We start from the raw sequence: 27,653 nt of genomic DNA on the forward strand, positions 1-27,653 counted from the left end.
CAGAGTATTATGACACTAAAGGTAGATTAAGGGCCATAATTGACCTGTTAAGGCCTTCAGTTGATGTGTGAGCAGGTGAACTACTGTACAGGTTGTACACCTTAATCCCTCTTGTATTATAGGGACCAGGTCAGGAAATCATGGGTAGACTGTAGGTTAGAGCTGAAAATGTGTTGCTGGAAAAGCGCAGCAGGTCAGGCAGCATCCAAGGAACAGGAGAATCGACGTTTCGGGCATAAGCCCTTCTTCAGGAATCGTTAGCCATCTGACAGAAACATACCCAGAAGATTAGATTAGATTACTTACAGTGTGGATACAGGCCCTCCAGCCCAACAAGTCCACACCGACCCGCCGAAGCGCAACCCAACCAAACCCATTCCCCTACATTTACCCCTTCACCTAACACTACGGACAATTTAGCATGGCCAATTCACCTAACCTGCACATTTTTGGACTGTGGGAGGAAACCGGAGCACCCGGAGGAAACCCACACAGACACGGGGAGAATGTGCAAACTTCACACAGTCAGTCGTCTGAGGCGGGAATTGAACCCAGGTCTCTGGCGCTGTGAGGCAGCAGTGCTAACTGCTGTGCCACCGTGCCGCCCACTTACTTAATCCAGCACCATGTCTCCCAAGTCCTTAAACTCTGGAATCCCTTCTGAAAACGTCTCCATCTTTCATGTTTCTTTCCTCTTCCAAACTGTTCCTTAAGACCTACGTCAGAATGTACTTTGATCATCAATCCTAATTTTTCTTTGTGTATCATGACCCTTCCTTGAAGTGCCTCAGGGTTTTTTTCTACATTACAGGAGTTAAATAAATGCACGTTGATCTGAAATACTCCATTCTGCTACAGTTTCTCTCTTGTGCTTTTGCAACTCTGAGATCTAATTCAGAATGACATAAATGTGTCCAATTAATTTGAGTGCATGACCTTTCGTCCTTGATGGTCAGTATCACTATTTTACTAGAATTCCATTACTTTTGCACATCTCCTAACTTATACGAAACACAAGTATTTTCTATATTTTAAGATGTGACCCGAGCCAGATAGGCAATTTTTGTTGGAAAATTAAGCTTAAATCTTCAGAGATTGAGATGCCGTGCTCATCTTGAGGCAAAGTGGCTGCCTGAAATGCTGCTGACATAGTTTTCTAGTTTACCCGAAATAGTCCCAGTTAGGCTGCTGGTGATTCAGGATAACTGTGAGGCTCTACCTCAATCGATTGTGCTCCATAACTCCATCAGAAAATTTTCCCCACCTCTCTTGACACAGTTTTTCTGACTTTGAACTTTAGATTTTCCCTCGATTTTGAGTGACATTGTAATCAGTTTAGATGACCCTGCTTTAGGCTCCAGGTTGAGTTAATTTTGGAGTGACTTTTCAGATAAAAGCAGATTATTGGTTGTTTACAGTGTGAGTTATGTACTGGAGCTCCATTGGATTGAGAAATATTTTGGAGGATGCTGTGGATGGTATCAACATCAACTTTCACAAGGTCCCACTTGGCAAACTGGTCAGAAAAGTGAAAAGGGATACAGGAGGACGTCACAAATCAGATCCATTGCAGGAAACAAAGGTTATTGGGTTGATGGAAATTTTTGCAAAGGAAAATGTTTTGACAGGTGCATTCTACTGAGCTCATTGTTGGTGCCCTTTATATTTGTGTACACTAATAGTTTGGACTTAAATGTGGGAGGCATGATTGGAAAATGTGCAGATGTCACAAAAATTGGCCATGTAGTTGATAGTGAAAATGATAGCTTTCAAATCCACAATGACAAAATGGCTTGATTGAACAGGTGGAAAAGTGGCAAATGTAATTCAGTCTGGAGAAACATGAGGTAATACATTTAGAGAAGGCAGGCAAACCTAGGGAGTACATACTAAATGGAAGGATATTGAGAGAAATAAAGGGAGTGAGAGATCTCAGAGTGCATGTCCACAGGTATCGTGAGGTGGCAAGACATTTGGTTATGTTTGTAAAGAAAGCATATTAAATGCTTTTCTTTATTGGACCGGGTGTAGAATACAAAAACAGGACTGCAGTGTTCGAACTATATAAAATGCTGATTAGACTGCAGCTAGTATTTTGTGTACAGCTCTGGTCACAACTTTAGAAAGGACATATTTACTCTGGATAGAGTACAGAAGAGATTTTTAAGAATGTTGTTAGGGCTCAATCATTGTAGCTATGAAGGAAACCTGGATAGACTAGGCCTGTTTTATTTAGAACAGAGGAGGCTGAGCGTTGACATAATGGAGATTACGAAAGTTTCAGTGGCAGCGATAGAAAAGACCCATTTTCTCTATCTGAAAGATCAGTTACCAGGTGATACTGATTTAAGATAACTGGTAGAAGGATCAGAGGGTACTTTTCACCCAGAGAGTGGTGGGTGTCTATAATTCACCACAAGGATTGATGGTTAAGACATAAATCTTCAATTCATTTAAAACGTATCCAAGTCTGCACATGAAGGGCTGTAATCTTCAAGGCTGTGGACTAGGTGCATGACGGTGGTAATAAAGTGAGTAACTAGTTCATTTTCTTCTTTTTCTCCATTAGTGCAGCTGCAATGGTCAAATGGCCTCTTTCTGTGCCACAACTTTGCTATGGTTCTATGGTAGACAATCTTCTAGGGAAACCCAGCTGGACTGGATCCTGTCTCTGCACAGTTGGAGAACATACTCTTGCTTTGATATTCCGAAGTTCAGGTTGGCCACCCTCCCCTACAGTTCTACCAAACACATGACACCATCCCTGGGATTTTAGATGAAGATTGTAATCACATGATAGGATGGATGGAAGTTCTAATTCAGAGCACCTATGATGCTCGAATAACTTCACATGAGAGTTTGTGTCCAATGAGTTTGAGTAGGAGATGATGGAATAAACTTTTTAGAATAATGTGCTGAGATCTGTTAACTGGCTCATTATCCAAGGAATTATTTTGTATATAATTCATTTAAACTGAGAGTAAAGCCATTGGAAGAATTGAATTTTGCACCCTGTACTGATTTTTGTTCTTGTCAGACTCATTAAATTTAGCCATGCAGAAAATTTTACATGAAAAGATAAAGTTTATTTTCTTTATAATAATCGTCCTTTCTGCTGCAAATATTAAAATTCAAACTTTAATGAAAATAGGCAGCTACTATACACCCACCTCTTTTCCACTTTTTGTAATACTGTTGAATCATTGTTTTGTGTTACATCAAAACTGAATTTGCATCTTGTTGTAGTGAAGGATTATGACCTTCTCCCAAACTTTATTGTTCCTATTCTCAACTTCAGCAGTTCACATATATCTTGGCCTTTTCTTTTGCTTTTGAGATTTGGGTAACAATGATAAAGTCCGATGTGTTATCCATTGACAGTGACTCTAAGAAGATGTTAATGGCCATTATCATTGAACTACTGCAATTCTAAAGGTGATGTTTAATTCCTCATTAAAATTCCTCAATCATCTCAACTTTCAGTATTTCTTCGCCACTGGTTCCACAGCCCTATGAATCTAAACCCTCCTTTAACTCCTGCCTCGATTGGACCCCGTTTTTTGCTTCACAGTAGATGGCAGCACTTTCAGCTGACTGGGTCCTAAATCAAGAATTCTCTTTTCAAACTTCTTTGTTTCTGCAGCTGTCTTCCTGTACAATACACATCGATTTGTCACCTTTCCTAGTTATCTTTTTTTTCAGATTACACTCCTGTAAAGTCATTTTGGAGGCTTTGTTAAATGCAAGTTGTTATTATCAGAGAACATTCTAGACAATTGACCCCTCTATGTAATTAAGAAGCTGTCCAGAGACATGAACATTGTCATGTAATGTCAATTTATGCAGATCAGTGAAAGCTCAAATTTAATTGCTGATGCATGCTGAAATAGCTGATCTTGATATCAGTGAAGATTCTGCAATTAGCCTCAGTGTTAGTGATGTGAAGTGGGAACAAAATTAGTCATGGTTGGCAGTTTTGCTCATTATTCAAAGATCCAGACTGGAAAATTAACTTAGGTCAATGCCTGTTATCAGGCTCTCTTGTAATATCTGTCACTGTCATAGAGTCATAGAGATGTACGGCATGGAAACACACCCTTCGGTCCAACCCGTCCATGCCGACCAGATATCCCAACCCAATCTAGTCCCACCTGCCAGCACCCGGCCCATATCCCTCCAAACCCTTCCTATTCATAAACACATTCAAATACCTCTTAAATGTTACAATTGTACCAGCCTCCACCACATCCTTTGGCAGCTCATTCCATACACGTACCACCCTCTGTGTGAAAAAGTTGCCCCTTAGGTCTCTTTTATATCTTCCCCCTCTCACCCTAAACCTATGCCCTCTAGTTCTGGACTTCCCGGCCCCAGGGAAAAGACTTTGTCTATTTATCCTATCCATGCCCCTCATAATTTTGTAAACCTCTATAAGGTCACCCCTCAGCCTCCGACACTCCAGGGAAAACAGCCCCAGCCTGTTCAGCCTCTCCCTGTAGCTCAGATCCTCAAACCCTGGCAACGTCCTTGTAAATCTTTTCTGAACCCTTTCAAGTTTCAGAACATTTTTGTGATAGGAAGGAGACCAGAATTGCACGCAATATTCCATCAGTGGCCTGACCAATGCCCTGTACAGCCGCAACATGACCTCCCAACTCCTGTACTCAGTACTCTGACCAATAAAGGAAAGCATATCAAACACCTTCTTCACTATCCTATCTACCTGCGACTCCACTTTCAAGGAGCTATGAACCTGCACTCCAAGATCTCTTTGTTTAGCAACACTCCCTAGGACCTTATAAGTCCTGCTAAGATTTGCTCTCCCAAAATGCAGCACCTCGCATTTATCTGAATTAAATTCCATCTGCTACTTCTCAGCCTATTGGCCCATCTGGTCCAGATCCTGTTGTAATCTGAGGTAACCCTCTTCGCTGTCCACTACACCTCCAATTTTGGTGTCATCTGCAAACTTACTAATTGTACCTCTTATGCTTGCATCCAAATCATTTATGTAAATGACAAAAAGTAGAGGGCCCAGCACCGATCCTTGTGGCACTCCACTGGTCACAGGCCTCCAGTCTGAAAAACAACCCTCCACCACCACCCTCTGTCTTCTATCTTTGAGCCAGTTCTGTATCCAAATGGCTAGTTCTCCCTGTATTCCATGAGATCTAACCTTGCTAATCAATCTCCCATGGGGAACCTTGTCAAATGCCTTACTGAAGTCCATATAGATCACATCTACTGCTCTTCCCTCATCAATCTTCTTTGTTACTTCTTCAAAAAACTCAATCAAGTTTGTGAGATATGATTTCCCATGCACAAAGCATCGCTGTACAAACTTTCAGCACACATAGCAATGCAAATGGAAAATGGCTCCATAATGTGGAACTCGTAATCTGCTTGGAACAATGTTGCATCACCAATCAACAGGGAAAAAATAATCAAACAATGTTTTACTGTTCTTTCCTGAGTCTGTCACTTACCTTTGCACTAGAAAATTTTAAGGTTGCCCCAGAGACAGTAGTGGAAGAAGTAGTCATGTTAATTCTCTTTAGCAGTGATTGTTCTGCTTATTGTTGTTTTAATCTTTTATATCCAGCATTTCCACTAGATAGTTCATCCTTCATTCCTCCTTCATCACCTGCTCCATATTTTCCATCCATCTCCTCTTAGAAAACTGGTCTCCACTTGATGTGTGAGATTTTCTTTGTCCATTTTAAGTGTGAGATTTTGAACTTCAATACGAAGTTAGTAATTGTATCTGAACAGTGATTGTTTAATTCAATACTTCATGTTGGAAAGGTAGAGGAGTGTGTGATTTAGGTAAAAACAAGGACTGCAGATGCTGGAAACCGGATTCGAGATTAGAGTGGTGCTGGAAAAGCACAACAGTTCAGGCAGCATCCGAGGAGTAGGAAAATCAATGTTTCGGACAAAAACCCTTCATCAGGAATAGAGCCCTCTATTCCTGATGAAGGGCTTTTGCCCAAAACGTCAATTTTTTTACTCCTCAGATGCTGCCTGACCTGCTGTGCTTTTCCAGCACCATTCTAATCTAGAATCCGGTTTCCAGCATCTGCAGTCCTTGTTTTTACCTAAATCACACACTCCTCTACTTATTCATAGAATCCCTACTGTGTGGAAAGATGCCAATTGGCCCATCAAGTCCATGCTGACCATCTGAACAGCATCCCACCCTGAAACCCCTACCCCATCCTCATAACTCTACATTTCCCATGGCTAATTCATCGAGCCTACAAATCCTGGAAACAATGGGCAATTTAGCATGGTCAAGCCACCTGCTCATCTTTGGTCTGTGGGAGGAAACCAGAGCACCTAGACATGGGAAGAGCATGCAAACTCCACACAAACACTCACCTGAGGCTGGAATTGAACCTGGACCCCTGAATCTGTGAGGCAGCAGTGTTAACCACTGTGCCACTGTCATCTCAAGGGCTTATATTTCTTTATAACTGAGTGCTGTAGTGGTTATTGAGCCAATGGGGTTTTGCAGGCTTTGATTCAAGTTCACATGAGATTGTAAAATACTATAACTCTGGTAAGTTGAAGTATCATCCTCTGTCATTTGATCCTGGAACTTGAGATCTGGAGTGAACTCCAAACTGCCTTGATTCTGTAACCTTTATTAACCTTACCTTACAAAAATATTAGGTTTCTAGAATAATCTAGCACAGAAGGATTCAATTCTTTGTACCTGTGTTCACTATGACAATCTCTACTTTGAAGTTTTTAAATAATCCTAGCCTCAACAGTTTTTGCAGGAGGAAGTTCAGATGTATAGAGTCATAAGATTATACAGCACCAGAACATATCCTTCAGTCCTACGTATCCATGCCAACCAACAATCCCAATCTGACCTAGTCCCATTTGCCAGCATTTAGCCCATATCCCCCGATACCATTCCTATTCATGTACCCATACAGATGCCTTTTAAATGTTGTAATTGTACCAGTCTCCACCACCTTCTCTGGCAGCTCATTCCGCACACACACCACCCTTTGCATGAAAAGGTTGCTCCTCAGGTCCCTTTTAAATCTTGACGCTCTCATCTTAAATCTATGCCCTCTAGTTTGAGACTCCCCTACCCAGGGAGAAAGACGTTGGCTATTCACCTTATCCATGCCCGCCATAATTTTAAAAACCTCTATAAGGTTATCCCTCAGCCTTTGATGCTGCAGTGAAAAAGGTCTCAGCTTGTCCCTATAGCTCAAACCCTCCATCCTTGTAAATCTTTTCGGAACCCTTTCAAGTTTAAAAACATCTTTCCTATAGCACGGAGATCAGAATTGAATCAACTTTTTCCTAACATCATCTGTGAAGGGCATGGCACTTATTTTATGGGTATGCTATAGGAAAGATGTTGTTAAACTTGAAAGGGTTCAGAAAAGATTTATAAGGATATTGTTTTCTTTAACTTATCAATCCATCTACCAAATTAAACACTGTGATTTGTCCATTCCTTAACCTTCAATATTCAAGAAAATACATGTATCGTCCATGTAACCATGGAGTGAGTCTCTTACAACCTTTGTAATATGTTCTGTTTGAACAAAGTTACTTCAGATTGGCTGTCACCAGAACTTTATACAGCTCTGACGTAGTTTCCACCTCTTTATATTCTAGCCCTTTTCAGACAGTTTCTGCTATGCTGTAAGTAATACAGTTCAGAACACCACCAGGTTTTATCATGGAGGCATTGATGAAGTGATGTTTCTGACAGACTAGTGAACTCATTGTGGTGAACTGAGCCACATTCATTAGGAGGCAGGGGTCCAAATGCTTTTGCAAACAAATCCTGTGAGGGTGGCCCTTTCATGAAGTTGTGTGACAAGGAGAATGAAGGCAACATGTCAATACTTTAAAATCTGAAGGTGCGCATTAGTGTTCCAAAATAAGGCAATTGGCTACATAATCAGCTTCTTGTCTGACCTGAACTATCAGGAGCAGGTGATGAAGTGCTTCCATGAGTTGCATTTATTCACGTCTCAGATATCAGAGCTTGTCCTTCTGCTGCCATGGATTTGATGTATTGCACAAGGAAACCTAATAAAAAAGGAGGGGAATGGCATTAATAAACTCAATAAATTCCTTCCCAAAAACTTCCATGTTAACTAATTACATCTGTTTGTTATTTTCACAGAGGAAAAGATTGAGGTACTCCGATCTTGATTTTGAGGTACGAATCATCATATATTTTCTGTAATTAGTAAAGTAACTTGTTCCTGCTCTTTTGGCAATAATAGCATGAGTTATTCTGAAACTGTACAGAATAAGGAACTCTAATTTAGTATCATGTATGATCATATCGAGACTCACAGATGATCTCATGAAGCAGCAGGGATCGTTCGGTGTTATGAACCTCTGTTCGAGTTACATTACTTAATAGCAGTTTTTAGCTCAAGCTAACTGTGATTTTATGTCCTACAGTGTACAGACAAGATGCAACACACTGTTCATGAAATAGATCAAAAGAATAAATTCTGCATTTCAATCTTGTTGGAATTTTTGCAAAGGTACCAGAATAGACAAGGATAATGTAAAAGTTATGATATATTTCTTGGATAAGAGAAAGCCTGAGGGGTTACCTATTGAGAGCTTTAGAATTCTGATGTCTTTTGATGGGGTAGATGTGACTCACAGACATTTACAACAGGGAATAAGGTCACTGTGATTACAACAGTCAATGATCTGACTACACTAATGCCATTTTTCAGCTCTTGGCCCATGGTCCTGGAGGCTTATTAATTATCTAAATATTTTAAATGTTACGAGAGCATCTGATTCATCATTCAGCAAACCAAATAGAATTCTTTGAAGAGGTGACAAAGTTGATTGTGGGAAGAGATGTAGATGTCATATACATGGACTTTAGTAAGGTATTTGATAAGATTCCCCATGGTAGGCTGATGAAGAAGGTGAATTTGCATGGGGTCCAGGGTGTTATAGCTAGATGGATAGAGAACTGGTTGCGCAACAAGAGAGAGAATACTGGTGGAAGGGAGCTTCTCAAACTGGAGACCTGTGACCAGTGGTGTTTCACAGGGATCCATGCTGGACCACTATTGCTTGTCATATACATAAATAATTTGGAGGAAGCTGTAGGTTGCCTCATTAGCAAGTTTGGAGATGACACTAAGATTGGTGGAGTAGCAGATAATGAAGGGGACTGTCAGAGAACACAACAGAATATAGATAGATTAGAGAGTTGAGCAGAGCAATGGCAGATGGAGTTCAATCCGGACAAAGGTGAGGTGATGCATTTTGGAAGATTCAATTCAAGAACGAACTATACAGTAAATGGAAAAGTCTTGGGGAAAATTGATGTCCAGAGAGATCTGGGTGTTCAGGTCCATTGTTCCCTGAAGGATGCAATGCAGATTGGTAGAGTGGTCAAGAAGGCATATGGCATTGGATGGGGTATTGAGTACAAGATTTGGCAGGTCATGTTACAGTTGTAAAAGACTTTGGTTTGGCCAAATTTGGAATACTGCATACAGTTCTGGTCACCACTTTACCAAAAGGATATGGATGCTTTGGAGACGGTGCAGAGGAGGTTCACCAAGATGTTGCCTGGTATGGAGGGTACTAGCGATGAGGAGAGGTTGAATAGATTAGGGTTATTTTCATTGGAAAGGAGAAAGTTGAGGGAGGACCTGATTGAGGCCTACAAAATCATGGGAGGTGTAGACAGGGTGGACAGCAACAAACTTTTTCCCAGAGTGGAGGACTCAAATATTAGTGGTCATGAGTTCAAGGTGAGAGGGGAAAAGTTTAGGGGAGATACGCATGGAAAGTTCTTCACGCAGAGGGTGGTGGGTGCCTGGAACATGTTGCCAGTGGAGGTGGTAGAGGCAGGAACTATAGCGTCATTTATGATGTATCTAGACAGATACATGAATGGGCAGGGAGCAGAGGGATGCCACTTCTTAGAAAATAGACTTAGATAGAGGATCTGGATCGATGCAGGCTTGGAGGGCCGAAGGGCCTGTTCCTGAGCTGTAATTTTCTTTGTTCTTTCTTCAGCCATCGTTTCAAGTAATAAGTTTCAGACCCTCTCAGTGAAAAATCCCATCTCAAATCCTCCCTCAGTTTCTACTAGTTATGTTAAATCTATGCCCCCTGTTATGAGCCTTTCATTGATGGATAAAGCACTTTCCTATCCATCCAATGTATTGCCCTCATTATCTCACACTCCTCTATCATGCCCCCTCTCCACCTTCAAATAAAATAAAAGCAAAATACTGCGGATGCTGGAATCTAAAATATAAACAGAATGTCCTGTCGAAGTTCAGTAGATCTGACAGCATCTAGGAAAGTTCTGAAGAAGAGTTATTCTGGATTTGAAACAGACTCTGTTTTTCTCTCTCCACAGCAGCTACCAGTTCTGCTGAGTTTCCCCAGTAGTTTGTCTTCTATCCTCTCTCAACCACAAGAAAAACAATCCTAGCCTTCCAACATTTCCTCACACCTCTGGCCCAGGCAGCATTCTGGTCCTTCTTCACCCCTCCAGTGCAACCATATTGTTCCTATAATGTGGTGCTCAGAACTGCATGTGGTATTCCAATAATGCCTAACAAATCATTTTTACAGTTCTAGGATAATCTCCATTCTCTTTGATTCTGTGCCTCAGCTAAGAAAGTCAAGTATTCCATAAGCCGCCTTATCCACCTTATTCATTTGTTCTGCAAACTACAGGAATCTGCAGATATGCAGACCAAGGGCACTCTAATCTACAGTACTTTGCATAGTCCTACTAATCATAATCCCTTGCCTTGTTAGCCCTCTACAGATGCATTGCATCACACTTTTCCAGGTTAAATTCCATTTGTCAACTGTTTCTTCCGAGCTGCTCATTCTGTTGGCATCCTTCTGCAGTTCATAGCTATCCTCCTCAATACTTACTGTTCTAGCAATGTTTATGTCATCCACGAGCATCTTGATCATGCCCCCTATATTTAAGTCTAAATCAGTGATTAAGGGACCCAACACCAAGCCCAATGGAAATAGATTTCCAGTAACAGAAACATCCCTCTCTCATGACCTTCTGTATTCTGCACCTCAACCAATTTTGGATCCAATGTGCTGCTTTGCCTTGGATCCTGCGGGCTCTTACTTTCACAGCTATGACAAACCTTATTTAAGCCTTCCAAAATGCACTTAGGCCACATTAAATTTTGTAAGGGTGATCTAGACCCGAAACATTAGCTTGCTGTGGATGTAGATTTGTTCGCTGAGCTAGAAGGTTCATTTTCAGACGTTTCATCACCATAATAGATAACATCTTCAGTGAGCCTCTGGGTAAAACACTGGTGGTGTAGCCCGCTTTCTATTTATATGCTTGGGTTTCCTTGGGTTGATGATGTCATTTCCTGTTCCTTTTCTCAGGAGGTGGTAAATGGAATCCAAGTCAATGTCTTTGTTGATAGAATTCTATTTGGAATGCTTTTAGGAATTCTTGTGCATGTCTCTGTTTGGCTTGTCCTAGGATGGATGTGTTATCCCAGTCGAAGTGGTGTCCTTCCTCATCCGTATGTAAGGATACTAGTGAGAGAGGGTCATGTCTTTTTGTGGCTAGTTGATGTTCATGTATCCTGGTGGCTAGTTTTCTGCTTGTTTGTCCAATGTAGTGTTTGTTACAGTCCTTGCAAGGTAAATTACATTAGTTTTGCTTGTTGTCTGCATAGGGTCTTTGAAGTTCATTAGCTGCTGTTTTAGTGTATTGGTGGGTTTGTGGGCTACCCACGGGGTCTAAGTAGTCTGGCAACTCTGCCAACCGTCCAACCCAAACTTTGGGTCTGCTACGGGAATGACACCTTTGTCAAGACTAAACGAAACAAATTGGAGGAACCCTTCAAGATCATCAATGATACCCTTCCTGGCATAAAATTCATTGAAGAGGAGGAAAACAACCATGAACTGCCATTCCTAGATGTCGCAGTAGAGCGAACAGTCAATGGGGACATTCAAACCAGCATCTACAGGAAAACAACCCATACGGACCAGATATTAAACTACAGAAGCAATCATCCCAACATCCCAACATTGTGGGCGGCACGGTGGCACAGTGGTTAGCACTGCTGCCTCACAGCGCCAGAGACCCGGGTTCAATTCCCGACTCAGGCGACTGCCTGTGTGGAGTTTGCACATTCTCCCTGTGTTTGCGTGGGTTTCCTCCGGGTGCTCCGGTTTCCTCCTACAGTCCAAAAGATGTGCAGGTCAGGTGAATTGGCCATGCTAAATTGCCCGTAGTGTTAAGTAAGAAGGGGTAAATGTGGGGGTATGGGTGGGTTGCGCTTCGGCGGGTCAGTGTGGACTTGTTGGGCCGAAGGGCCTGTTTCCATACTGCAAGTAATCTAATCTAATCTAATCCACAAACGAAGCTGCATTTGAACATTTTAATTAGCCACCACACAGCAGCACAGAGGAAAATCATCTATATAGTGTATTCAAAAAGAACGGGTATCCAATGAATACAGTCCACTGATTTCTCAGCATCAAACCCAAACAAGCAGTGAAAACACATGCAGAAACCCTAGCCACTCACCCCCACATCAAAGACACCTCGGAAATGACTGCCAGATTACTCAGACCCCTTGGTATCATGGTAGCCTACAAACCCACCAACACACTAAAACAGCAGCTAATGAACTTGAAAGGCCCTATACAGACAACAAGCAAAACTAATGTCATTTACAAAATACCTTGCAAGGACTGTAACAAACACTACATTGGACAAACAAGCAGAAAACTAGCCACCAGGAAACATGAACATCAACTAGCCACAAAAAGACATGACCCACTCTCACTAGTATCCTTACATACGGATGAGGAAGGACACCACTTCGACTGGGACAACACATCCATCCTAGGACAAGCCAAACAGAGGCATGCACAAGAAATCCTAGAAGCATGACATTCCAACCGGAGCCCTATCAATAAAGACATTGACTTGAATCCCATTTACCATCCCCTGAGAAAAAGAACAGGAAATTACATCACCACAGGAAATGACATCACAGGAAATGACATAATCAACCCTAGGAAACCCAAACATATAAATAGAAAGAGGGCTACACCACCAGTGTTTCATCCAAAGGCTCACTGAAGATGTTACCTATTATGGTGATGAAACGTCTGAAAACAAACCTTCTAGCTCAGCGAGCAAACCTACATCCAGCACCTCAACCTGAGCTACAAATCTTCTCAAACTCACTATTAGCTTGCTCTCTCTCCATGGATGCTGTCTGACCCATTGTGATTTCCAGCATTTGTTGTTTTCACCCTCGTCAACACTCCCGGTTTCCTGTTCAAACCAAATGTAATTTTGTTCCATTAATTATTTTGAATATGATTCCTGAGGTCTGCCAATGATGGATATTTGGTGAGATGGCTAGGATGATGTTAGGACAAAGCGTGTCTCGGTAGGTTGCCAATGAATTGGCATTCAATTAACATAAATGAAAAAAGTCATGAGTTTGGCATGGTGATTATGAGGGGCCTTTCGAAGTGACTGGATACATGGGTTGGCATGGATAATATGAGAGCCAACAATAACAGATAAATTCACATTTCACCAAATTATATTCTACTCGCCATGTTTTTGACCACTTACTTAACCTGTTTATATTGTTTTGGAGCTGCTTTGCATCCTTAAAGCATTCTTTCCTGCCTTAGTTTATACCTTTTTAAAAAAAAAATTGTGTCTATTTCCTGTTTTCTGTCGGTTGAACAAGCCTCAGTTCATGGTAAAAACAATGACTGCAGATGCTGGAAACCAGATTCTGGATCAATGGTGCTGGAAGAGCACAGCAATTCAGGCAGCATCGAGGAGCTTCAGCAAAATCGACGTTTCGGGCAAAAGCCCTTCATCAGGAATAAAGGCAGAGAGCCTGAAGCGTGGAGAGATAAGCTAGAGGAGGGTGGGGGTGGGGAGAGAGTAGCATAGAGTACAATGGGTGAGTGGGGGAGGAGATGAAGGTGATAGGTCAGGGAGGAGAGGGTGGAGTGGATAGGTGGAAAAGGAGCTGGGCAGGTCGGACAAGGGGACTGGAAGTTTGAAACTAGGATGAGGTGGGGGAAGGGGAAATGAGGAAGCTGTTGAAGTCCACATTGATGCCCTGGGGTTGAAGTGTTCCGAGGCGGAAGATGAGGCGTTCTTCCTCCAGGCGTCTGGCGGTGAGCGAGCGGCGGTGAAGGAGGCCCAAGACCTCCATGTCCTCGGCAGAGTGGGAGGGGGAGTTGAAATGTTGGGCCACGGGGCGGTTTGATTGATTGGTGCGGGTGTCTCGGAGATGTTCCCTAAAGCCTCCATGCTAATTTATTTTTAATATTGGCCATTCCTAATTATCCTTGATGGGTTGAGCTACCTTGAAGTACTACAGTCCAAGTGATGTACGTACACTCCAGTGCTATTAGGGTGGAAGTTTCAGGATTTTGACCCATTAACAGCGAAGGAACATAGTTCCAAGAAAGTGACTTGGAGATGAAGCTCTCAGGTGATGCCTGTCTTGATCTTCTACATTTTTATAAGATTCCCCCTCAGTCGTCTACAATCCAACGAAAAAAATCCAAGCTCTACCTATAACTCAGACCATTCTTGTAAATTTCTTCTGCACTCTTTCCAAGTTAATAACATCCTTCCTATAACAAGGTGACCAAAATTGAACACAATTCTCCAAGTGTGGCCCCACCAACATCCTGTACAACTACAACCTAACTTCCAAACTTCTATACTCAATGCCCTGACTGATGAAGGCCAGTGTGCCAAAAACCTCTTCACTGCCCTGTCTACCTGTGACTCCATTTTCAGAGAACCATGTACCTGAACTCCAAGGCCCCTCTGTTCCACTACACTCCTTAAGGCCTTATCATTCACCATGAAACTCCTACCTTGATTTGACTTTCCAAAATGCAAGACTCTTTTACTTACCTGTTTAAACTCCATTTGCCGTTTCTCGTCCCACATCTCCAGCTGATCAAGGTCCTGTGGCAAATTCTGATATTCTTTCTCACTGTCCACAATACTGCCTATTTTAGTGTTATCAGCAAATTTACTTATCAGGCCTTGTACATTATCATCCAAATCATTGATATAGATAACAAATAGTAATGGGTGCAGCACCAACGCCTGAGGCACTCCATTAATCACTGGCCTCCAGTCTGACAAGCATCCTTCCACTATTATGCTCTGCTTCATACCATCAAGCCAATTTTGTATCCAATTTGCTAGCTCGCCCTGGATTCCATGTGATCTAACCTTCCAGAGCAGCCTACCATGTGGAACCTTATCAAAGGCCTGACTGAAATCCATACAGAGTACATCTACCGCCCTGCTCTCGTCAGCCTTCCTGGTCACTTCATCAAAGAATTCTAACAAGTTTGTGAGGCATGATTTCCCACTCACAAAGGTATGCTGACTGCTCCTAATCAAACCCTGTCTTTCCAAATGCATGTATATCTTATCCTTCAAAATCTTCTCAAGTAATTTACCCACCACAGATGTTAAGCTTACTGGTCTATAGTTCCCAAGCTTTTCTTTGCAACCCTTCTTGATTAATGGGACAACATTTGTTATCCTCCAACCTTCCCGGACCTCACCCGTGGCTAATGATGATGCAAAAATGTCAGCCTGGGCCCCCTACAATTTCTTCTCTAGCCTCTTGCAGTGTTCTTCGATATATCTGGTCAGGATCAGGAGATTTATCCACCTTCATACATTCTAATACATCCAACACCTCCTGTACTGCGATATAGACTGTCCCCAAGATATTACCATTAACTTACCCAGATTCCCAAGTAGTCATGTCTTTCTCCATGGTAAACACAGAGGAGATATATTCATTGAGAGCTTTGCGCATTTCTTGCAGTTCTACACATACATGTCCACTGTGGTCCTTGAGGGGCCCTATTCTCTAGGTGAAAGTGAGGACTGCAGATGTTGGAGGTCAGAGTCGAGAGTGTGGTGCTTGAAAAGCACAACTAGTCAGGCGGCATCCAAGGAGCAACATTTCAGGCATAAGCTCTTCAAGACCGTATTCTCTCTAGTTATTCCTGCCCCAGCCGCACCAGCACGAACAGCTATGTCAGCCACAGTATCTCACTTAATCCTTTTTTTTCTCTCATTCCAGAAGAAAACAGCTCTTAGTAGAGCAAAAATTGCCTTGGTGGATGGTGTTGGGATACATGACATCACGTTCCCCACACTCCACATGAGTATTTGGTGAGACCACATCTGGAGTATTGTGCACAGTTTTAGTCCCCTTATTTGCAGAAAGATTGTAGTGGCAGTGGAGGTAGTTCAGAGTAGGTTCAGTAGATTGTTCCCAGAGATGACATGTTTGTTTTATGAGGAGAGATTGAACAGTTTAGGCCTGTACTCTCTGGAATATAGAAGAATGAAGGGACATCAAATTGAGGTTTTCAAGATGATAAAAGGTAAATATAAAATAGACGTGGAGCAAATAATTCCTCTTGTGAGGCATTCTTGGGTGAGAGCTCATAGTCCTCGGATAAAGGGTAGCAAATTTAATACATAGTTGAGGAGAAACTGCTTCTCCCAAAGGATTGTGAATCTGTGGAATTCAGTACCCCAAAGTGCTGTGGATGCTGAGACAGTGAGTAAATTTAACGAGGAGTTAGACAGATTTTTAATTGGTAATGGGTTGAAGGGATATGGGGAGAAGGCAGGAAAATGGGGGTGAGGAACATATCATCCAGGATCAAATGATGGAGCAGACTCAATGGGCCAAATAGCGTAATTCTGCTCCTATATCTTGTGAACTTACGAACCCTCAAAGGAGAAAACCAGAAGTCCTGTGGGAATGCCAAAACATCCATGTCACATCAACCAAGTAAATACAACTCTTCACTCTCACAGTAACCCTACTGTCAGTGTCATTCATTGTGTACCACTTCCAACTCTTAGCCGTGTCATCTTCTTTGTTTTGCATCTCGTAAAGAACAAGTGTGACTTCCACTGTCTTGCCAGTCAAGAGGGCAGGTCCACAAGAAATGCTTTTGTACAATGAAAGGAGAAAAGTTCTAAAGCTTCAGAGGAAGCACTGGCATTGCTATCTCCTGGTACCCCCACCACTCAGATGCTGTCAACTCTAGGGGTAAGTTGCTAAAGTCAGGCACAGAAGCAGTTGAGCACATCATTGTCAAGTCCCTCACCTGGCTAAGGAAGAAACTTCCCAGGCTGCTGGCACTTGGAGCACTGCCAGGGAGTAGGCACCTGCTGAGCCTCAAGCAGGAACAAGATCCTGTGATGTCTGCAATCAGGGATGTCATGCACATCCACTGGGAAACACAGGAGTACCAGGCAAGTATGTGAGAGGCGATGGCCTTCATAATCCAGAGCTTGCAGGATTGTAGCTGTTCTGTGGGAACCCCAGCTGTTTCAAACATGCAGTTTTCTGGCTGCATTCAAATTCAAGATGGTGGTTGCCACATTGAGCAGTCTCAGGGCCTGTTAGATATGCACATGAACCTACACACTGCCACTCCAGTCATTGGTCCTCAGCTGCAATGGCAATTGTGTGTGTGTGTGTGTGTGTGTATGTATGTATTGTGGAGGGTGTGGGGGGCTTCATGGACCACCTTGACCTTATACCAGGTGCCCCTTCCTCACAAGGAAACAGGACGGTGACAGTAGGCACTCAGCTGGAGAGGAGTTACGCACAGCTCGTCACAAGTCTTCTCTCAGGTAATTTCAGAGGGTCGAAAGTCCTTCCATCTCTGTATGTCTATACGAACCTACACATGTACTTCCTTCCTCTCACTCCCTGGCATATGAGGTGACCATGGAAGGTATGATCCCTGGAAGTCGAGGTGACCCTTACAGTGGACAAACTCCCCACTCACGTGACTTATTTCTCATCCAGGTTTACCATACCCTCCCTAATATATACAGTTGCCCCTTTCACAATTGTCATTCTCCCCTGTCTCCCAGCCTGTAGCACCCAGTTCCCACGATTAGGTTGCCCAGTCTACTTTCTGCCGCATATCTGTTTACCCCAACCTTCTTATCCCTTGCCATTGTTGTTCAAACCTTATAGACTTTCTGGCCCACCTCCCTCAGCAATCTAACTGGACAGCTTCAAAAAAGAAGTGCCCATAACCCTGACTGATACACATACACCTCTCCAACATTCCAGACTGGGTGCTAAGGAGCCACTACCCAGGATGCTGAGACATGAACGCCCTGACTGACAGCACACCGACTGGACACCTGACCTCACCCAGCCTCTGCTGTGGTATCAGAGATTGCCCTTAACTTGTGCTGGGAACCCCTGGCTGATGGGTGCTTCCATGGACTTTATTGAAGACAACACTGCTTAGACTTGAGATGTGGCCATATACCTATAGTACATGCAGTCTCTTTGTCAAATAAATTTTGTCATATAAACGTGGGCATTCCAGAAGGTGCGAAACAAACGTTCACTCATAAACTGAGCAAGCAGCCTTGAGGTGCAACCTGATCCAGTCCATGACACAAAGTGTCCTGCACGTGGATCAGAGAGGTGCCATGAGATTCTGAGAGGCTGGAATTTGTCAAGTGCCAAGCCCAACAGACATGGAGTGTATGCAGCCAGTGCCCATGGAACATGCCTTGAGCTGTTGTTACCAGTGTTCAGGTTTCTGCTTCAACTTTAATGTTGGAAATTGATATCCAGTTTGCTCACAGATGGCAGTAGAATAGGAACGTGCATATTAATAAGTAGGACTTTTTGTTAACAATGCTATTACCATAATCCTTGTTAGAAGGCATCCTGCCACTTCCAAGTGTGAGTCTTATTTTGACACCTCAAACTCTACTTGAAAATACAAGTTGTTCCCAACTTCGAGAAATCCATAGCTTCTGATATGTACAATTATGCACAATACTCAACTAAAACGAATATTTTGAGGAAAGAAGGAACACAAGAAGAACTTTACAAATGATCATTAAAAAGTAACGAACTTTCTAGGGGAATCAATTGTGGAGGGAAACAAGAACATATGTTAGTGACTGGCAACATCAAGAGCAGCATAGCAAGAGGGAGACAAAGGAAACTTGTAACATAGAGCAAACCCTTAGATTTTTTTGTCTTGCTGTAAACGCTTAAATAATTGTCACTCACAACCCAGCATGATGCACACTGCTGGTCAGCTGTAGGAACAACTGGAGCTTAATGATATGTGAGGCTGGAACAAGTTCTAACTAGCCTCCAGCTCTTAAAGTCATTGTGTCCCTTTTAAAAGACAGCTGTGCTGAATAACAAAAGGCTGAAAATAACTCATAGGTAAAAACAATGACTGCAGATGCTGAAAACGTGGATTAGTGGTGCTGGAAGAGCACAGCAGTTCAGGCAGCATCCGAGGAGCAGTAAAATCGAAGGAGCAGCAAAAGCCCTTCATCAGGAGAAAGTAACTCATACTGACAAAGTGGGAGAATATGAACACTGGGTCAGAGAGAGAGCTTCATAATTCATGGATGTCTTGCTGAAGACACTAGCTTTGGACATGAGTTCAAGAAGAGAAACCAGGTTTCCACAGACAGGCTAGAAGAGCACCAAAGAGAATTGGAGTAGTTAGCAAGCAAGGTAAATCCCTCAAGTCTAGCTTTGAGGTTCTGACAGCTACAATGCAAAGGGTTAATGACCTCACAATTCTGCTCAAGATCAGTGAAAGTGTCTACCCATCATACTACCAGCTCGTTGTATTGACCAATACAGCAATCACCTCTAATATTCACATATTGATGCCAGCCTCAGATATCCACCTCCCTCAGATATCCACTTCCCACTGTCCCCAGCTATTCCATGACAAGCATATTACCGAAACACAGTTCCACACAATCATTGACATTCTGTGCTTTATCTTCCAAGCTTCCCATAAGAGGGACCAGTAAAGACTTGGTGATTGGGGGAATGATTTCCTGAGTCCATCCTCTCAAGGAGATTTTACTCTGAATCAAGAGGTATGGGACTAGTTGCAACAAAACTGGTGGCATTCAGCATTACCGAGAGGAGTAAATATAATTATTTGTGACAGCACCTTCCCAACTCTGTCAATACACTCATCCTGAGCTCTGACATGATGTGGAGGCGCAGACTTTGTATTTGTGCAACTACCCGTTTCCTTCCAACTTCCCTTTCGGCTTTTACATTTTAAATTCTTAAATAATTTCACCAGGGTAGACACAGTATCCCAGGAAGAAGAGAAGAAAGAAAAGCCACCCCCTTTATGATAAAAAACTGTTTCTGACACTCACAACCATTGCCAAAATGCTAACGATCGTATTGAAAACTTTGTACAGTTTACAGGCTAGTGTAGAATTTGCATTTGCATATGGTGAGTTTCTGGGAGTAAGTGGGTAGCAGCCAGCCCCATAGGGAGGGGGGTGAATCATGTTGCAGATCACCAGAGGACAAGATCATAATCGAGTTCTACTGTAGAAGATCTAGATGAGGATTTCCATGGGGGCGGGGGGGGGGAGCATCCTGGAGAAGACTGATGAATATATGCACCAAAATGCTTAGTGTTTTATGCATAGCTGCTATAGAACCTCTTGCCACTGTTGAAGACAGCGTGGAGAAATCCAGTTCCAACGTAGCACACAGTAACTTGAGCATAAATTTGAGCCCATCCTTTCCACTGTGGAAGTGACAGCTACATCAATAATTTGTAGACCAAACTCTGAAGCAACACCAGGTGGGTGGTGTCTCAGATTCCTCTGCTGCTTTCTTGAATTGGCATCAGAAAGCAGATTATGTGGTCTTTAAGGCAATGCCATTTGTTAGAGTTTACTGTATTCAAAGTGTCTGGCATGTATCCACCTAAAAAGTACTGAATTGTTTGTAAAATAGTCTGTAAAAAAGGCTATATATTCCAGCACTTGAACATTTACACTCTATTGCAGTATGAAGGAGCTGCTGCACTTTCACAGGTGTCGTCCTTTTCAATGCTTGGTAAAGTAAATGCCTTCTCGCTATTCTGGTGGTTGAATGTTAAGAATGCTATGACACTACTTACAGAACAGTGTGCAATCCAATGTCTTGGACTGCCGTTCTTTCATAATCCCAAGAACAGAGTAGCATGAAATTTATCCAATTTGTGGATATTACTATGTACACTATGAATGCTATATAAGTGTCAGCATTCAGAAGAATACATTACCTGCAAGGCATTTGAAACATTTTAGAGAAGGATGTAGGTTTGCTCACTGAGCTGGAAGGTTCATTTTCAGACATTTCGGAGCTTCATTTGGAGGCTCACTGAAGATGTTACCTCGTATGGTGACGAAACATTAGAAAACAAACCTTCCAGCTCAGCGAGCAAACCAACATCCAGAACCTCAACCTGAGCTACAAATCTTCTCAAAACTGACTAATTTTTCAGAAGGTAATAAAGTACTCCATGAAAAAAACATATTCTTTCCAAGCTTTCAAGTGAAAACGTTTTTTTCATAAAAAACATCTAAATATTGTTCAATTCCACCCCAGGTCCTATTAGTGCTTCTCAGTGTACATTCAGTAATGTAGATTAGATTCCCTACAGTATGGAAACAGGCCTTTCGGCCCAACAAGTTCACACTGACCCTATGAAGGCCAACCCAGTAAGACTCATTCCCCAACCCTATATTTACCCCAGACTAATGCACCTAACACTATAGGCAATTTAGCATGGCCAATTCACCTAACCTGCACATCTTTTGGATTGTGGGAGGAAACTGGAGCACCCAAAGGAAACCCGTGCGAAAAAGGGAGAATGTGCAAACTCCACACAGACAGTCACCCAAGATGGGAATTGAACCGAGGTCCTTGGAACTGTGTGGCAGCAGTGCTGACCACTGAGTCATTGTGCCACCCCAGTTACCATAATAAAGATTTGTGCACTAAAGATTCAGCACAAAAAGCCTCGTAGAAAGGGACAAATATGGGGAATGACGATTAATATATTCAACACATTTGGTAACTTGATAGATTCAATAAAGGCTATTTTTAGATGATTGAACTAAAATTGCTGAATTAATATGCATTTTATTTTTATTACATGGTATTCTGGATCACAGTTTAAAATATAGATGAATACTACGTGCTTTTGCGCAGTTTATTTCTAAATATTTTATTAGCTTGAAAGCAATACCAGAATAATAACTGCAATCCAGGCTTGTTGAACTCTAGTCCTGAGATACCATTTTATCTTTACTAATACTGTCTAGTGAATTGAACAAAATAAAAGACCCTAACACCACATAATAATGTCCCGGCCCTCTTCATGACATGAAGTGTCAGGATTTAAAACAAGGAAGAAAAGGTTATATTCAAGTCATTAAGACCCTATCTTTACACAGACAACAAGTCAATCTACCCAATGCCATCCAACTAAAATGCTTAAAGTCAAGTTTGACAAAATTTTCCCCAACCCCTCAAAGGTATTTCACCATTTGTCCATTTAACTTCAGCTAGTTACTCTTCACAAATGATAGTTCCAGAGGCACAAGACCTATTACCTCCCTTGAAGAATTTAGTTATTGGTATGTGTATTTATCTCCATAAAGTCTTCAATTTCACTCCTCCGGGCTCTTAGATGATACATGACAAGCATTTGTAAGCAGCTGTTTGAATTTGCTTTTATTGGAAATGTGTGTTGTATGTTGATTGCTCTCTGTGGTAGAACAAAATGTATCTCCTCATTTGTGGTTTTCTTTCATAGCTGAAGTCTCTAGTTCTATACTCACAGTTCAAGCCATGTACAATAGGTTTCTACAGTATATTTTATAATATCTGATTCATGTTCTACCCGACCCCACACCTCATGTATCAGGACATATATTCAATAACTTGGTTCTTTGCATGGTCTTTTATAGCCTTTGGTTGAACTTTCAGGGGAAAGTCTGATAGCAAGTTTTTTTAAAATATGCAGGTAATCATTGAACTAGATATGAAAAATGATTTGTGCTGAGCTGCTAAAAAGAACATTGATGTGTCATTTATCACTATTAAAGGCAATGTCAACAGTTAAATTTCTGCCTTAAGGAAGCAGAGTGACCAATAGTAATGCAAATTATTGTTAAGTTAGTACATATTTATATTTATGAGAATATTCTTAGATTGCCCATTTATACGTATGACACTTCCTTGTGTGATATCACAGACTATAACAGTTAATCCTTTATGAAATTTAGTCTAAAGCTCTCAGAGTGAACAAAATGTCTGACACTCCTGTTGTTGTCTGTTAGCCAGAGCTCCCTGGTTTACCAGATTAACAGTACTAATCAGGGAACTCATATTCTGTGAGGTCCACCTGGCTGACCTTGTTACAACCACTGCATCCCTCCCCCTCGGAGTCCAAGGACAAAGGCCTTGTAGCTCCGGCTGGGGCAGTTTAGCACCAGGTCAGGTGCTTCTAACCCTGCCTCTGATACGACGGTGTAATGCACAGTAGTTCACCTCTTACACCCGGAGTGTGGCAAAGGCATCGAAGTGGTGACATCGTATTTTCTGAAAGCCCATGTCTTCCCATGGGTAACTCATATAGAGCCAGTCCAAGCTGCAAGGGTAAAGATCTGTAGCTCAAGAGCACAAGTTGAAGTTCTTCATTTTCAGTAAATTCAGTAATACTTTTATAGTTCTACCACTTAAACTAAAGAAACTTCACTGAGCTTGTATGAATAAATCCAACTGATTCTGTAAACTCTTGATACCCTATTGTCCACAAATTATGAATTAGTCTGATATTACAATATCAGGAATTTTATAGACTAAAACAATGTTCTTCTGATATGGAACAGCGTAATTATTTCTCTTCAATCTACCTTGACTAATAATCTTCTACCATTACGGACATTTTCCCTTTATTCTTAACTAAATCCATTCCAAGGTATTTCCATGCCCTTGGAAAAAAATAATTTACATTCGTGCTTCTTTTGATTCCCGTATCATGTGATGCATCGGGATTTCACTTCTTGCAATGTTTTGAGAGATCTGGTCACCACATTGAATTTGGTGCTCAAGCACTGCAGTATTATACCTAAAAGACCTTCATGTACGGTTGTATCTTACACTGGTAAATCCTTGATCACTATGAGATGAGTTGAAATTTGGTTTTAAGAATGGATTTTGTGGTCTTTATGTTAGCCATCCTTTAAAATTTCCTGATCTGTTTACATTCTTGACAGTCTCTTGATTTCATTCAATCTTTGTGCTGTTGCCTGTAATGGATGGACTGTAAGTACAGCAAATTCCTTTACTTATTTCACAGATTCTCTTGCATTTTTCTGAATTCCCCATTCCAAGCTATGTAATGTTCTGCTGCATTTCCTTGATTCCCTTAAACATATACCATATTAAATCAAACCACATCAATCCTAACTGAAATCTTTGAACTCTTATTGGCATCATTGTAAGATCATTTAGATTCAGCAGTTTGACTAAAGGCTTATGGTTTGTCCCTAATATCTAGTTGAAATAAATCCACAGATGTGGGTATCCCATCACCAAGTCACTCTTTATTTACCACCTGCAGAGTCCTTGAAACTGATCTAGCTCCCTCAGAGCCAGCTTCTGAGGTAGTTCACCTCTTACACCCGGAGTGTCTTGCAAGAAATTCATTCTGTTCTTCAGGTGGCAAAGGCATCGAAGTGGTGACATCAGCCATGTCCATCTCAGATTCTCAGGTATCTTCAACGCTCCACGGAGATGGTATGGAGCTGTCCTTTTATGACAAATACCGTTCAACTTTAGGAAATTTCCTGCTGGTAAACTATGGCCCATTATCTTCCAGGAATCCATGTACTGCAAAAGATATGTGTAGTTTTTTCTATCGTCACTCCCGTGTTTGATGAATGAACTCTATGCATGTCCAGCCACTTTGACTGAGAACATTGACTCCACAAAAGGACCTCCATAGTCGGCATGTGACTGAGTACAGGGTTTACCCAGCCATTCCCATGAATGTGGGGGGCTACTGGCAGTAATATTTGTACTTATTGGCACTCTGGGCATTGCTGCACCAACACAGCTTTGTCCAGTCCTGGCCACCAGACATAGCTTATAAGCAATATCTTCATTTTGGAAATACTAGATGACCCTGGTGAGTTCAGCCAGTATCTGGCAGTGACCTTTACTCAGGACAATCATCGTAATAATATGCTGTCCTCTACTGAATCTCGACATCCAAACAGGTTTCAGTTCTGGTTGTAGTGGCTTTTTGATTTCCCACATCACCACCAGCTGTTTCAGTTGTGCCAGGACTGGATCTTTCTATGTCCAAAGTCTGATATTGTCAGCTGTGACTGAAAGTGCATCCAGAAGCTATGGGCGGCCCTGCCTTGTCCTCTAAGCCGATCTAGCAGGGGATTGTGGTTCGTTATTATTACAATTTATGTCCATAAAGATATTGATGGAACTTCCTGACTCCAAGTATGACAGCAAAGCCATCCTTCTCTACCTGGGCATATCTACAGTGTGCTTTAGTCAAATTCCTGGATGCATATGATATTGGGCATTCCTCTCCATTAGGCCACCTATGAGCTAACACTACCTCGATGCCATTTAGGAAGGTATCGCATGTCAATACTAGATCTCGCTTGGATCAAAGTATGCCAACATCTTAAAGGATGATAGCGGTTTCTTCATTTCCCTGAAAGCTATGTTTTCCAAGGCTGACCCTTTTTTTTAAAGAGTTGATGTAAAGATGCCAGAATGGAGGCCAGGTTATGTAAGAACTTTCTGTAACAATTCACCAGCCCAAGGAAAGACCTAAGCTCCGGTACTGTCTTGGGAGCCAGTGGGCCTTTAATCACCCTATCTTTATCTTCCAATGGGTGTAACCCAGTCTTGTCAACTCTGTAGCCCACGTAAGTCACTTGGGGTACCTGAAACACACATTTTACCCTTTCTTAGGTGTATGCCCGCCTGGGAGAAACATCTAAGGACCATGTCCAAATTCTCTCTGTGCTCCTTATCGGTCTTCCCTGTTATTAGCATGTCATCTGGATAAATGGCAACCAGGTGTAGACCTTGTAAAATGTTCTCCATCGTCCACTGAAAAATTGCACAGTCTGATGATACCCCAAATGGCAGTCTTGTATATTTGCACAAACTCTTGTGGGTATTAATTGGAGCATACTTCTGGGAATCTTCATGTAACCGCAATTACAAGTGCACATGGCTTCATGAAGGACAGACCCCCCCCCAGCCAGCTTCGCATATAAAGCCTCTATGCAAGGATTTGGGTATTTATCCAGCTCCAAAAGCGGCTTACCATTTGTTTAAAATCCCACAAAGGCAAACTGACACGTTAGGCTTCACAATCAATATGACCAGTGCTGCCCATTCTGCAAACTGGACTGGTGTGCTGATTCCTTCACTTTCCAGCCTTCTGATTTCTGCCTCTGCTTTTTTCCTGTAAGGCAAATGATAATAGGTGGGCCTCGCAGAATCATGGAATTGCTTTCTAGTCAATAATGCAATGTGACCTTGGCTCCTTTGATAGCCCTTAGACCTTCCTGGAAGACTTCCGGATATTTAATTAGAACTTCACTCAGGCCTTCACTTGGATGAAAAATGTTGAGACAATCCAGGTGGATCTTTCTCATTCAGTTGCACCCCATCACACCTGGACCTGAGCTTTTTACTACAATAAGTGGTAACTGGACCAGCTGCTTCTCATAAGAGACCAGAACCGAAGTTATATCCTTAATCTGTAAAGGTTTCCTCATAGTTCTCAGTCTAGCTGAGGTCTTGCACAAACTTGAGGGCTGGAGTCCAGAGTGAATTTTGTTAAAAAGTGGTTCTGTGATCACTGAAACAGCCATGCCAGCATTGACCTCCATTAGAGCTGGGTGATCATTTAACCAGACATTTATTTTGATTTGTACTGATTTGGATGTTGCTAAGCAATTTAACATTCCAAACCAGATGTAGGTGGACTTTCCAGGTTATGCACTCTCCTGGATACCAGCCTATCTTACTCAGTTTTGATCGAATGGGACTCTTTTGCTGTCTAGAGTCTGCATATTGACAATGACTACAATGGCTTGCTAGTACAGATCCTGAAGAAAATTTTAACTGTTTGGCTGTTGCTTGGTTTTGTTTTGTGGTTTTGCTTTGTCTGACCTAGAGTCCGTCTAATCGGGATATGTCCTGAGGTGGGCTATGCAATTACCTTCACTCAAGTGGTATTCCCCAAGCTCAGTCGGACTGGTGAGGGTGTCCACTTCCATCGGAGTACCCTGCAATTCATATGCTCTATTTGTCGCAATTACCAATGATAAAGCCAGTTGTAGTGCCTGTTTGAAATCCAGTTGGGCTCCAGCTGGAAGAGGCTTTTGCATGGTTACATCATTAATCCTACATACCAAATGGACTGTCAGCATCTCATTAACTAAAGTCACATGCCTCTGTCAGTCATCTTAACCTAGTCAAAAATCCCAGTACAGATTCCCCTGGTTCTTGAATTGCCAAGTAAAAGTGATGGTCTCTCAGAATTAGAGGAGGTTTGAGATTGTGATATTCCTTAACTAAATCCGTTAACTCTTGAAAGGTTTTAGTAGCTGGTGCCTCAGGGAAAGCTAGGCTCCAAAAGAGCTGCGGGTCCACATGCTGTCAGAAGAGGTACTTGTTGCTTTTCATCTGGCCCAA

General features: G+C 42.1%; 1 protein-coding gene across 7 annotated transcripts in view; it reads left to right on the forward strand.

Annotated features, from left to right (window-relative positions):
* Window positions 1-27,653, forward strand: part of adgrb2 (adhesion G protein-coupled receptor B2) — an 805,995-nt gene that overhangs the window by 752,277 nt on the left and 26,065 nt on the right. For all 7 annotated transcript variants that reach the window (XM_043717943.2, XM_087976927.1, XM_087976929.1 and 4 more), the window contains one exon: window positions 8,165-8,200. In XM_043717943.2, the coding sequence (XP_043573878.1) occupies window positions 8,165-8,200 (36 nt within the window). The remainder of the gene's footprint in view (window positions 1-8,164; window positions 8,201-27,653) is intronic.

The sequence above is a fragment of the Chiloscyllium plagiosum genome, unplaced genomic scaffold (genome assembly GCF_037043375.1).
Source record: "Chiloscyllium plagiosum isolate Xiang-an unplaced genomic scaffold, Cpla_swu_hap1 HiC_scaffold_30, whole genome shotgun sequence".
NCBI classification, from domain to species: Eukaryota; Metazoa; Chordata; class Chondrichthyes; order Orectolobiformes; family Hemiscylliidae; genus Chiloscyllium; species Chiloscyllium plagiosum.